The sequence below is a fragment of the Sinocyclocheilus anshuiensis genome, unplaced genomic scaffold, assembly GCF_001515605.1.
Source record: "Sinocyclocheilus anshuiensis isolate Anshui unplaced genomic scaffold, SAMN03320099.WGS_v1.1 scaffold188, whole genome shotgun sequence".
Lineage (NCBI taxonomy): Eukaryota > Metazoa > Chordata > Actinopteri > Cypriniformes > Cyprinidae > Sinocyclocheilus > Sinocyclocheilus anshuiensis.
This window is the reverse complement of record NW_015555768.1, coordinates 2000954-2015864: the sequence shown is the minus strand read 5'-3', so window position 1 is coordinate 2015864 and position 14911 is coordinate 2000954. Positions and strand designations below refer to the sequence as shown.

Sequence of the window (14911 nt, the reverse complement as noted above, 5' to 3'; positions counted from 1 at the left end):
TATATATTATATTTTTATATATATAAAATTCATCTTCTTTAGTTTCTTTTGATTTCAGGGTGAAAAGTGACCATGTGTGTAATTCACTCTCTTATCTTTATGATTACATTAAGTGTGTTGTGCCTGTTGTGTGAGATCAGACGTCTGTATGACGCTGGTGGGTCTGTCACAGGTGCGCTGTGCAGCGAGACTCAGGTGTTGCTGCCTCAGACGATCACCTACCTCCTGCACCAGCGGCTGCTGGAACAAAGGAATCAAAGGGTTCGTCCTCGGGATATCGATGTGAATCTATGGAAAGACACACACAGGTGTATACAGGTAAGCTCAAATGCACACCCACACAAACACAAACCAGTTACCGAATCAGCGTGTCAGGAACACAGGTGACCGGGGACAAAATAAGAGATTAAATCAATATGGCCCAAAAGCACTAAATTGAGTTACATGTGACTTTTCCCTTCCAGTAAATGGAAGAAAACCATCAGGGCCCAAACTGCACACGCTATCGATCTGGTTTCATAACAAGCTACACACAAAATCTGCATGAATCCACTTGGAAAGCGGACAGCGCAGTGTCCAGCCGCACATACAGGTGGCGACCCTTCTGTTTCATCTGGTTCTCTCTTATTTTCTTCCCTCTTTCTATTTCTACTTCCAACTTATGTTTGAAGAAATGGCTTTGTAGTAATGCAGGTCACTTGAAGGCCACCGAAGTGCGGTTCGCTCGTATTCACCGCCATTCCTCGCCCTCTCAGACTGTGACCACACTAAAAGGTCATTTAGTGTTTCTGCCCAGACAGCCAGGGGCCAGTCCAACGGTTCTGTACGACCATATAAATCCTTTTAAAGGTCTGTGTCCGATTTGTATTGCAGTAGACGAAATGAGGGGCTGGGAGCCAGCAAGCCCTGAGGAACCGGACAAGAGAGGAGAGAAGGCAGCGCATAGCAATCGACTACCAGTCCTGCACCATTAACCTGAGTTTTACAGCCCATAAGAATATTGATCCCGGCCCCCTTCTTCCCCATTAATAACACGCAGGACAAAATCTGGCGTATTACTGTTATAGCTTTCTAGAAGCAGGTGTAACCTTGACTGACTCACTGCAGAGATGATGAGGTTCCTCAACTGATTGGCGTCTGGTGTAGCCTAGTGGTTAAAGGGATGGCTCACCCAAAAATCATCCTTAAATCAAAAATCTAAAACATTTAGGTTTCAAAGAAAAGATGCAAAAGTCTTGTGCACTACATAACGAGTCTTCTGAGGTCATACGATGAGGTCTGTGTTAGGAACAGACTGAAATTTACAATGGCTGCTGCAAATTCAGCTTTGCATCACAGGAATAAATTACATTTTAATATATTAAAATAGAAAAGAGCTGTTTTACATTGTAATAATATTTCACAGTATTTTTGACTAATTAAATGCAGCCATGATGAGCATAAGGTTTTTACCGACCCCAAATGGAAGTTTTTTTCAGGGTTTTTCCAAATCAACCAGTCTGTCTTAAAGAAGCCCTGTCCAATTAAGCAGGTTTACTGTCATGTTCACAAAACACAAATCAGATGCGTTTTGAGGGATGTATGAACACTGCAATGCAGCCCTGTAATAGCAAAACGAACAGACATTCAACAAATAATATTTTGAATTTAAAAACATAATATCTGTAAACTTGCAAACTATCTTACGAGATCTTTTCCACTGAAATTCACCCATGCATTATCTGTTTTCATGCCATAACAGACAGTAGGTTTACATATTATGATGTTTTCCAACTAACTCAACCTGGATTTAAACAAATATTCTGGGTTGCTATGATGTTGCATAATGTCTATGGACGGCATTCGTGACATGCTGTCCATTAGAACAGACAATGCATTTCCTGTTTACGCGCTGTTTGTAATAACTGACACCATGATGGTACGTACATTGCCATTAGATATAATAATGCACACAATAAACTTGAATAAAAATTTTTCTGCATATAATTTCCTAAAACATCCTTACCTAACATTAAGACCTCAAAACAAAACAACATTTAAACAAAATTGAATACTTTGAAAATTTAAAGGTACTTCAAACAACTGTAATGGAACAGTTAAATATTTGGATCTTAATTATGCAACACTGTGTCAAATGTCTGGTTACTCCTCAAGCCTGCTTTGTAAGCAAGACTTGCAAGCAAGATTGATGAAGGTGCTCTCTTACTCTTAGAAATTGTGTAGAAAGGATCAGAAATGAATTGGTCGATTTCAGCCAACTCTTCCACTTTTCTATTCAGAACATAATCAGAAGCAGGCCGGGTTGAGTTTTACCTGTCTGTAAGTGTCTCTGTGATTCTCATCTGTTCTGGAGTTGTAATACTGCTCGATGAAGCCAAAATACTCCTCCCTCTTCCTCTGAAGAACCAGATCCCTTCGTTCCCTATTGGCTGGAAGATAGCCCTGAGAGAAAGCACATGGAAAGAAGAAAATGCTAATTTAATAGCGTTCAGAAAAGAACTTCTCATTATTGTCAATGTTGAATACAGTTTTGCTGCTTAATATTTTTGTGGAAACCGTGATAATGTATTTTAGGATTCTTTGATGAATAGAAAGGTCAGGAGAACAGCATTTATTTGGAATCTTTGAAAAATAAATAAATTATCACTTTTGATCCACTTATTGAACTGTAGCTTTGGGTCCCTCCCTACTTCAATGCAAGTCTATGGGTTTTTCACCCATTATATAGCCCATTAGGGCAAAACTTTGCCAGTTATACTGTCCACCAAGAAAACTTTGTAATTCAGATTGTATAAAGTAATTGCTTCAATAAATGTATAGTATGAATAATAGTATGAGCAATAATAATAGTGATGCTTGCCTTAGCAAACACCACTAACTAAGAAACACAGAACACAAACCTCAGATCTCAAAAGTCAAGAAAAAAAAAAAATCTACAACTCTGGGAGAAACTTCTAATCGTGTAGCTACTAAACTAACACTCAGAAAGGATGCGATTGTGCTAGTACATACTTAGTAACTACAGATGATTCCCTAAAGAGCAGACAACAAGTGCAGGCTATTTGTAGAGCAGACGTGGAAGTGTGGAACTGTCAGTTAGACATTGTTGTCATGACATCATGTTTCTGATAATGGTGTTTTTGAAAGTGCCTTCCCCTCCCATTGTTTCTCAACTCTTGTTTTAATGAGCGCACACAGAGTTGCCGAGCGCTTGAACAGATAAATGATAACGTACATTCAGAATCCGACTCGATGCAGCTCACGTCTGTTGCTTCAGGCGAATAAGAAGTGCACAAACTCTGCTCGTTTGGTTTCACCCCATCATCGGCCCTTCGAAACTTTAATAATGGCTATTAAATTCCACGCTGAAAATTGAAATGATCTTAAAACGGCTTTCCAATGCGATTCTGAGAAGGCCTTGGTGAGGTTTGTGTGCTGTAAAACCTGGATCGAAGCTAGAAACATTCACTTTGGTGACATAACAAACATGATGTGGACCAATAAAAACAAAAAGCAAGAGTTGCTCTTTACAATCACAATTTGAATATGAAAAGCAGAGACGAAACATTTTGTTTTTTGGCACATTAGCATTCGTTTTGCACGCGTCTACCTCGGTAACTTTATACATATGGAATTATTCTGTCTAATCCCCCAGCAAACATTGCATGAAGCAGTAAAAGCTTGGAGGAGCTGGGTCGGGGTGGGGATTTGCTTGTACAGCTTAGCCTGGAGGTGTGTGTTATTGACTGTGTAAGCATGCACCAGAAATGTAAATGAGGCTTGTAAAGCAGTCCCCGAACATCCACACACATACAGCCACAACACAGCAGCCCGCTCTACCCCTCCGATGATGACAGTCACAATTCTGCTGACATTAAGTGCTCAGCAAAACCAATATTGCAAAACAAATCCATAAAACACATTAAACTGAAAGTGGCATGGAATTATATATATATTTTCCTTGATAAATGGTTTATTTTATTACAGTATTTTCTATTATTCATTCAAATGAATATCCATTTGGCTTGATTTCAAATAAGTAATTTCAAGAAGTAGTTTAAAACAGAATTAATTATTTTCCCAATGAAAACAGATATATTAAGATATAATAATAATATTAATATAAAGTATTGGAAGGAATTTAAACCGTGGCCTAGAGATTAGGGCATGTATGATGGTGCCTGTGAACAATGGGAGTTCAAATTCAGCTCGCAACATATTTCAGTCCAATTCTTCCCTCTTTTCACATCGTTTTTTGTCCTCTCACTGCTGTTTGTTTAAATAAAATGCGAAAATAGAAATGAAATAAACAACAGTATAAGTAAATACTTACCGATAAGAGTCTCCAGGTGACTGGTCGAACTTCACGAGGGATTCCCGACCAGCTATGCTTCCGTAACTCCTCTGAATGAACAAAATACAGTGCAGAGTTAATCCAAAATGAAAAATACTTCAACAGCACAGTGAAACTGGCATCTTGTTGTTTCATAGCTACACTGGTGAACAGCTGCTTTTAATACTCAACTTGATGACACAATCATACTGCAGTTTGGACCCAAAAGTACAATGTAAAAAAAAAACCCTGCAGGAGGAGGGGGTTGGAATTAAAGTATATGGACCGAGCCTTAATCAGCAGTTAAAACATGCAATAAGAATTTGTTCATATGCTGTGATAGAAAATCTAGAAAATCATGCTTTAAATCAACAGTCACCAGTCTTCACAGGACCGGTGACACTCTAACTTATAGTTCAATCAACATAATCGATAAACAATTATTTTTAATTAGCAAACACATTCAGTTTTCACAACCATGCCACCTTGAATTATGGTAACTCCAATAAGACAGCAAGCCATAGCTGCACATTGATTTTAAAAGTAATGGCTGGGAAGTTCACGATTCATAGGTGATGGAGCAACGGCTTGGGATGTCAACATGATGTTTGGAGAGCAACAGCTTAAAAGCATCTGTGTCGTGGCCTGCTGTCATGTTTTTCCTGTGGCGCTCATGTGAATTATGCTCGTTCGAACTTGGCTTTCATTATTTCACAATTCTGTTTATCTCCTAATGCACCATAAAAATAATTTTCTTAATCAGAATTGGTCTTGTTTTCCAGTAAAATCTATAAACATCCTTACAACAAGATATATTTACTCGAGAAGGAAAATTGCATAAGATATCAAGACTTGTTTTCAGGGAAAATATACTGAAATAAGTTGATATTTCTTATCATATTGTCTGTTTCTTGTTAGAAGTATAAATCTCAGATTATGATAGATCTATGCTTAAAAGAAGAGAAAATATTTGCAGATGGGTAAGAAACTTAATTCAAGACATTATTAAGCAGGAGTTTTATAATATACTGTATATGTTTAATAATACATTATGAATGAGTTTTATATCATACACAGTTTTGCTTCTCAAGTGAATTTATTTTGTTTGACTGGAAAACAAGATACAAATACTGATTAAGAAAATGAGTTCGGAAGTTTATTTCCTTATGATTCTCTACTATGTCTCTGAATAAAAATATATTAATTTCACAAAATGCTGTAAGTACCCTTTACTTTAGAGATTTGGGATATGAGATTTGAAATACTTTGGACAAATGAACACAGATAATTAAAATGTCACAAAGAAAAACTATTTTCCAAGAACAATAAGCAATTCCACAGTGAAGTATGGTAATTGTTTTTTTTTTTTTATTACAATTCGATTTCTTCAGAAAATTTGTCCTTGCAAACGTGCTATGATATGTGTTGCTATGCGGTTGCTAGGGTAGTCTGTGGGGTTGCTAGGTGGTTTCATACCAGCACCAAGCCAAAATCACCAAGGCTCCAATCACTTACAAAAGCAGATGTCTCTTTAACACATAAAGTATCAGTAAACAAATCAGGACGAGTTACTTGCTAAAGAGTGACTGATCATGATTATGACTCCTGCCTTTGCTATAACCACTATAAAAGAATAAAAGTCTATTATATTGTACTTTCGAGTCTTACAATAAAGAGCAAAGATAACTGTTGTCATGACAACCAGATGAATCATAGTGAATTTGAACAATTCTCTTTGTCTGCTCCTTTTATTTATTGTATCTTTTTGAACGGAGCTTTTCAACTCCACCACTCTCAATTACTTATATTGTCATTGTTATGAAGTAAACATTAGTTTGCAGGTGGATGCCATTAGACCAGATTTAATCAATATGTCCAGATGCGGAAGTCTACACCACTTTTTAAGGATTGTTTTTGCAAACTCCCACCAAGCCCTCTGGGTCATTGTGATCAGCGAATGCAAAACCGCTTTTCACAACGTCTATGATAACGTAAAGACTTGCTGAGAAACATCTGGTGAGATCGCTCCTGGGTCGTTTTTGAGTTAGAACAAACACGAAACCGATATCCAAGCGCTCCTAAAATACTAATGGCATTGGACACCTGCCAACCGTCATATGATAGCAGAATGATGAAAGATCTCAGAAGCTATTATGAACTCAGAATACTGTGCAGGGAAGCCCCTCCAACTATATCACAAGCACATTTTTCATAAGGCGCTGTGAAAGAAGTGCATAAGCATTATTTTCCCCTCCAGTGACTGATGGTTCTCATTCCTGCGTGATTTCAGCCTGTCGCTCAGAAAGCTCAGAGCCTGTGGAGGCTGAAACTTAGTTATAAGGCAAATAATAGTGAGTCTCTTTGATAACATCATTATAGCATCAGTGGCACAAATGAGTGAAGGCAGACACAGAACTTGTTTTTGTTCCGCCAGCTCGCAGGTGCACTCGAAGAGACGATTGGTTGGAGAACGTGGGGAGAACAGAAGGGCCTCTCAGCATGAAATCGGGAAGACTAGGATAACATCATGGACGGTTTTTATCCATTCTGCCATCCCACACTGTCTCACCTGGCAAAGAGATTCAGCTAGAGGCAGAAAAACAGGCGAGAGAATGAGGTGTGAACACATGTGAGGGTTTTGCGGCTTTCTGTTTTGAGATGGTCCCTGATGGATGGGCTTTAATATCTTATTCAAGTAACCCACAAGTGGCCACTTTTATAATCTGCTTAAAACAGACCTTATCCCTTGTTTTCCTTTTAATGCTAGCACAAATCTCTGATTGTTTGTTTTAAAGCTTACCCAAGTCTGTGTTGGGACTTGCAAGTAGCTGCTTGAATTTATCCAATCGAGTCTTCTCTCTCACCGTCATAGGCGGCGCTCCTGAGGCATTTTGGTCCGAAATGCGGGCAACCAATGGAATGACAGGCCGTACAGGAAGTGAATGCTGTTTCTGTAGAGTACTGCGAGCTAAACAGGACAGAAAAATACAAATATTAAGCATTAATATTAAAATATATTTTATAAAAAATATTTTAAAAATTATATATATATATATATATATATAATCATATATAAATTATTATATATATTTATATGTTAATATATATTTTTTTAAATCAAGGTACTATTAAATAAATAAAAACATAATAATTTAATATGGATATATATTATAAACGCCCTTTTTTATAGTTTTTTTCCTTAATTATTTTTGGTTGTTTCATTAAAATATCCTTTAATTCAATCAATATTTTGTCATGTCATATTAATTAATTTTAGTCCATTTTACTTAAAATAATGTGTTTTTTTTGTTGTTTGTTTAGTCAAATAGACAAAAATAACATTTTCTTTTGTTGACAAGAATTACTCTTCCTATGGTCTCATTCATGAAACATGAGCAACACAAATTTTCAATTATGATGAGGATAATAAACTCAAGCTAGCTTTCTTTAAAGGTAGGCATGGCCAAAATGTTACTTGTTTTACCAACCATTATCTGAAAATTTTAGACCTCGTTTGGTTGGAAGTATCTACTTGCAAGCAGCCTGTGAATGGACGGTCAAAAAGTAATTTATACAACCATACCAGCCATATAACAAACAGTAAAGTAGATGGAAAAAACCCACATCTGATACACCTTGATGATTTTATATGCATTTTACATCTTACAATGGTGCAGCTTAAAAACAACAGCTACCAGCATACCTGCATTAACATTCAGCTGGGCGTCGCTACAGGACTTTATCACCCTGCCATTGGCTGGACCGCTTTCGTCGTCCAGTCGATCTAGAACGAGGTTTGTGCTGATTGATTCCTGCCTGTCCGGTGGGCGGGGCAGTGACTCTGTGTCCGCTGTGGCTTTGATGAGTTTGTCGCAGGGCGTATGAGGCATGGATCGTGATTGGACAGGTGAAGATGAGGGCTGTTTGAGACTAAACATACCATCATCCTCTTCATCATCAATGTCCCATGCATCATTGGTGCTCCGAGCAAATTCGTGGAAAGTAGAAGGTTTTTTGGATTTGGTGTTCAAACTGCTGTCCTTTGGAGTATCTTTTAATCTGTAGGGAAACAAATAAAGAGCTTTTTGAAAATGGCAATATTGCACACACTCTATAATATATGAACTGTTTACAGTTAGAAAAGATCATGCAAGACAAATAAACAAAAAAAGTTGCAAAAGGTTTATGCAAATCTTGCACTCAAACATGTTCAGATGGATTCATACCACAACTGAAAGGCAGAAAACAAAGAGTAAAGCACAAATAACTGAAAAACAAATGGCTGATTTGCCCACAGACAGTCGACAGCTAGCAGCAACACTTACAGACGGTGTCTGCGTGGGTCCAGAGGAGGGTGCTGTGCTCCATATACTGGCTGCAAGCTAAGAAAAACAAGAGCTGATGTGTGCTATAAAGAGAGTCAGAAACATGACTGGGTGATCCTGAATATTTTCAGCCTTATCATAAGACAGTACCTGACATACATCTCTCAATATTTACGTATTTACAGTCTCATGCTGTTCCAAAACCGTATGACCTTCCTACTTCTATGGAATAAAAAAGGTAAAAATCTAAGGAATATCCTGGCCACTTTTCCATGTAAAGAAAGGTTGACTGGGAACATCAACCTTTAAAATTAGATAAAAGGCACCATAAAAGTACAACAATGCTTTAAATCAGAAATGCTATCAAAACATTTCTTTGCCCTTATACCTCTGAGTCACATAGTGATGAAACTAGGTTAATGGCACAGGTGTTTTCATGCCAGAATACTAACTTATTGCATTCCACATAATATAGCCCATGCAACAGTTTCAGATAGTAGCTACATTACATTACATACACTACCATTCAAAAAATATTTTTTGGGGGTGGATACTATTTTTATTCACAAGGATTCATTAATTTGATCAAAAGTGGTGAGTGGTGTAGACCATTAAGGAAACAAATCAAATCATGAATCACAGCAGTCACATAGAAATGGAAAGTCAATTTAAATACATTGTATTATGAGGTACAGAGTGCTAGGTATTACTATTTTGGACGTTTGGCAAATAATCATACATAAAAGTTGCATACTATTAGGGCTGTACAATAAATCGAAATGGAATTAGGATCGCGATTCGACAGAAGCTGCGATTGTCATGCGTATCTTTCAGTGAAGCACGGTTCTGTGATCAGCAGTAAATCTCCATCCAATGGCCAGAGGGCGCTCTCGCGCTGAAACTCCAAATACGCTGCAGCTGAATAAACAGAAGATTTAACTGCTTTTATTTTTTTGCGTAACTTGTCAGTGAACTACGGCTGTGTGTAGTAAATTCTGCTCCATCTGAAAGCACGTGATGATGATTTACTGCTGATTACAGAACCGGCATTACTAACAAAATGCGCATGACAATCGCATTCGATTAATCATGCAGCCCTACATACTATGAACAGAATATATAATACATACTGCAGAAACAGTAAGAATATGATTGCATTATTCCAAACACTGCCTCTAGAAAAAAGCAACAACCAAATAAAAGTTGCATTAAAATCATTGTGACATTTGTATACTGCAAATATACTCTGAATATTCAATATAACCCCCAGCCCTAGTCAGAAACACACAGCGAAAAACAAGTATCTGGAGATGCAGAGGTAGTTTAAAACAATTCCAGAGCAGGAGGATAGACCTGCTAGTGCTTGTTGACAGCAAAAAATACATCTCAAATTAAAAGCCAAGCACACTGCTGGGTCCTCCGCATCACTACAACATATAAATATTAATCTCTACAATATTAGAGGCTATTGTGAGTTACTGTGCAATATCCTGCATAATGCTGAGAGAAGTTCAAACACTGCAGTGCTAAGCAGAATTTTTACGGCCAACACAGGGCCATAGGTGTGGTCATATTGTTGAAAGGAAAATTAACAGTATGGTTGTTACAAGGCCCTTTTCTGTGAACTCAACACAATACTAAATGCATTATGTGCAAATGGGACCACATAATAATTGGCAAAAGCACAATGCAGCTGAAATACGGCTCATCAATTTTCATGCGAGTAGAAAATAAAAGGTAAATTACTTCTAGATATGTAAGCAAGCTGCTCGCATTTGCATTAAATATTGGGCTGTGAGCAAGGAGTGTGTTTGAGTATGCGAGCAGTTTCCCGGAGGGCAGCCTTATCTTAAATGTATGCTGTTCCTTCTGTCACACACAAAAAGGTAAATTACTTCTAGATATGTAAGCAAGCTGCTCGCATTTGCATAAAATATTGGGCTGTGAGCGAGGAGTGTGTTTGAGTATGCGAGCAGTTTGCCAGAAGGCAGCCTTATCTTAAACGTGTGCTGTTCCTTCTGCTATACACACACAGAAGACTTTTCCACACTATAATCTACATACAAAAGCTAACAGAGTGGGAAAACTGTCAATGTAATTAATAATTTCCATTGAGAATTTCATTAACATGCTATTATAATGAATCAAACAGGTCTATAATTCAGTTATCAACTAACATGAAGACACACTCTGTGAATGAACACCTTTTCGTGTGCCTTTCTACAGCTGTAGGTCATGTTATTTTGACTAGGATGACACCAAGGTTGTGTGGAGGCATCTAGTATCACTTTTGCATGCTCTGTCCCTTCTGTTAAATGAGATAAATGGTGGGAAAGTGGCCACACCTCTCGTCCACTCATGTTACAGCCGGATCACACCCACTGCGCGTCCTCCAAATGCCGCCGATTCACCCGAACAAGCAACTCAAATAGTCTGGCATCACAACCACACCCAAACAATAACGGCTGCTTCGGCTCAACCTGTTCATCTTTCCCAGAGGGGAATCCCATCCATATTTAACATCATCTTCATTGTGCACTGCTCATAATGCAGCAATTTTCTGTATGAGACCATGAAAGCTATAGTAAAACTTTCACATTTAAATTTTCAGAGACAAAGAACTGATAAAAAGAGAATTGCTTCCACAAAAAAAGCATGACCTTTTGTCAATAGATAAGCCATTAAAGTTCAGGAATTTGTAATTTATTTAAAAAGAGAGAAAAAAAAAGATTGTGAGACCAACATCACCATATTATTATTATTTTTTATTTATTTATTTATTTTTTTAATTTAATTTTTTTATTTTTTATTACGTTACATTTCAAAAGTTTGGGGTCAGTACAATTATTTTAAAGAAATTTATACTTTTATTCAGCAAGGACACATTAATTTGATTAAAAAAATGACTGATTACTTTGATTTAAAAAATGAATGATTTATAAAAAATAAAGACATTTATAATGTACAAAAGATTTCTATTTTAAATATATGCTGTTCTTTTGAACTTCGTATTCATCAAAGAACACTGAAAAAAAATTGAATCATAAGAAATGTTTCTTGAGCAGAAAATCAGCAACCTTATTCAGGTAGGTTAGATGCCATATTGAATTTAACGAAAGAAAACTAGGCTGTAAGAGATAGACTTACAGTCTTTACAATAGTATGCATTGTATAAAGGTCATAGCTTGCGTAATTTTCAATCACAGCATAATAAACTTTTTCAGAAAGATGTTTCGTCAGGTGAATGTTTACATTTTATAAACATTTTTTTTAATTGAAATAATATTTCACAATATAACAGATCATATTATATTGAACACCAGATCAGCATAATATAATGATTTCTGGAGGATCATGTGACACCGAAGACTGGAATGGCTGCTGTATTTTAAAATACAGATTTAAAATAGAAACTTTTTTTTTTAAATTGTAATAATAACTGTTCTGACTGTATTTTTAATCAAATAAATGCAGCTTTGGTGGAAATGTCCATTTTCAAAAACATAAAAGATCTTACTGACACCAAGCTTTTGAATGGTAGCAAACATCAGTGTGCCAAAAAATAAATACATAAATAAATACATTTCACTTTATTGTGTGTATACAACTTGCATAAAAATAAAGTAGTCCCCCTCCAATCCTGTAAAAGAGACTGAACAAGATCTAGGAGTAAAAAAGAACAAGATCTAAGAAGACAATGGCAAGTTAACAACATAAAACCTATTGGCAATAACTTCTAGATAATACAGAGATAATATTGAAATAACAGCAAATGATCTGGAAATTTAACTTTAATAATAACAACTTCCATGAATACAGCTCAGGCTATCTTAAAAAGAAATGAATATATGTTTATATGTTTTAAAGACTGAAATTAAACTAATGGACAAAAACATATAACACACTTTATTTTAACATGGTTGGAAATCAATATTCCCCCATTAAAAAGTAATTAAAATTCCCCTGAAAATCAATTCCATCATGTGTGTATATTACCTCTTACAGAAAAAAGTGAATTTCTGTGACTGCTGTACACCAGCAGCACTAACAGCAGCAAATCTTCCAAACTGACTGCATGAGAGTTCCTCTTTTGCATCATTATGCAAGGCCCAATATAAAATCTGATCTACAGGAAACTGTCCAGTCATCACAAGCTTGCGTTCGCACATTCAGATGAACTGATTCTGTCTGCGACCATGAAAATCCAAACAACCCGCAATGAAGCACACTCAGCAAACTCTGTCCAGGCTAAACAAATGGCCCAGCAAGGACAAATTGGACCAACCTACATGCCTGAATTAAGAGGTTCCATTATTATTTAATTAAATACTGCTTTGAAAACAACCAAAACAATGCATATGTAAGCAGTTGTGCTTCAATTACAAAACTTACCATGTCAAGCACTGATTAGTGCATAGATAGCATAGTTAGTACAGTATTATTACTGTAACATCATAACAAATTATTATGAGGTCATACAGTGTAAAAAGCTTTTTTTGTTTTTGATTAAAATAGCAGATTAAACCCAAGTTACCACAGTGTTATATTAGTAACAATAAGGTCTTTCGGTGATAACTATGGTTACCATGTTGTGTAGTAAGGGTTCATAAAACCAACACTAACTTCACTACCATGTGGCCACAACTGGAGAGCACAACAGCGGTTTCATAATATGCACAAATAAACTTAATTTTGATCGTTACAACATGAGCAAAAACGCAACACACGTCCAGAATAACCAGCATGCTGTCAAAATAGACAGCTCACTATGTTTTGACACACAGCCACCATGGTGTCTAGTAAACAAAGCAGCTGGTCAGAGTCGATACATTAATATAAAATGTATTCTGAGTACAAAACAACGCACTTGAAACTACTTCAAAGAGGAAATAAATGATTAAACTCACCTTCCGGGAACCTTTGGGTTTCTCCTCCAGAAATGAACCCTGTTGTCGGTGGCCATGGCGAAAGGACGCCCAATTTCATTCTCAAACAGCCATGAAAGCGAACACCACGCCGTCAACCGACATGTACAGATATCCAACGGCGAAAACGATATTTTTAGTTGTATTGCCGCATGTGACTTACTTTGTTTCGATTAGTTACTTCGGGGATTTTGCCAACACAGAATGTGCCTACAGCGGTTCTGGATGGACGTCGCCATCTTGGAGATGCGTGAGGCCGCGCTGTGATTGGTTGAAATGACGAACAGGTGCATGGGAGCGGACCAATGGGGTTTGAGGTTTATTAGACGAAGACGCGAATTTTTAGTTATATATTTAGATTTTTATAATCTGTGTAACGATTTTTGCTTGTAATGATGTTTTGAAAAACGCACACGCCTTTTAAAGTACAGAACAACACAATATAGCCTACTGTAGAACATAAAGAGGACAGCAGTGTAATACAGAAGATACAGAAAAATAATAATTATTGCATGATTGATGCATTAACAGAAGGGTCTCGTATCTGCATTCCAAAAAGTCCACAAATTCCTGCTACCAAAGTTCCAGAACTTTGCATCGCCCCTCCTTTGACGTTTGTTTGTAATTGCCATTATTCCAAATGATTATTCTCATTACATTCTCATCAGATTGCCGCAATACAGATATGATATCTGTATCATCCTATTTGGAAACATAGATTTTTTTTAATGGGCATAAATTAAAAGCAGTACACCAAATAATGTTATGATGAATAACTATTTCACAAATAATGCCATTGTTTATTTTTCCACATTAAATAAACGTGATTAATTCTCTTTTTAACCATTATGCATAATAATGCATTGGTGAAAGTGTCATTTCGCAGTTTCCCAATTTGAACACTAGATGGAAGTAGTCACCCATAAATTTATGGCGCTCTGCTTAGCTCTGAGTGAAAGTAACAGTTTCCTCTACTGTACTGAAGCCTATAATTGCTACAATATTAATCTTTTACTGAAATTGTTTTCAGTAAACAATTACTGAATTACAGTTTTTCGAAAACTGATTGTTTCATACCACAAACTGATTGTTAAAAACACAACTTTCAACATTAACCCACAAGTTCCCCTTTAAATTATATTACTACTGTATGTTGAAAAACTAATATTATTAGAGCATTATCTCTCTGTTAAATCACAAAATTGGCATGCACTTGGCATGTGCACTTATCAGAAAAGCAATAGTTACAATAACAATCTTTTTTTAAATTTTGTTTATAAAATAAATTTTCTTAGAATTACAAAAAACGAGGTAGCAGCTTGATACTT

General features: G+C 36.5%; 1 protein-coding gene across 3 annotated transcripts in view; it reads right to left on the bottom strand.

Annotated features, from left to right (window-relative positions):
• LOC107674367 (TBC1 domain family member 22B-like) overlaps nt 1-13815 on the bottom strand; it is a 45317-nt gene extending 31502 nt beyond the window's left edge. For 2 of the 3 annotated variants that reach the window (XM_016468324.1, XM_016468326.1), the window contains exons 1-7: nt 13566-13815; nt 8659-8715; nt 8037-8392; nt 7134-7301; nt 4334-4404; nt 2314-2442; nt 223-288 (exon numbers count right to left, since the gene is read on the bottom strand). In XM_016468324.1, the coding sequence (XP_016323810.1) occupies nt 223-288; nt 2314-2442; nt 4334-4404; nt 7134-7301; nt 8037-8392; nt 8659-8715; nt 13566-13621 (903 nt within the window). In that variant the 5' untranslated portion in view covers nt 13622-13815. The remainder of the gene's footprint in view (nt 1-222; nt 289-2313; nt 2443-4333; nt 4405-7133; nt 7302-8036; nt 8393-8658; nt 8716-13565) is intronic. The other variant, XM_016468325.1, reaches the window with a different exon arrangement.
• Nucleotides 13816-14911: the final 1096 nt, after the last annotated feature.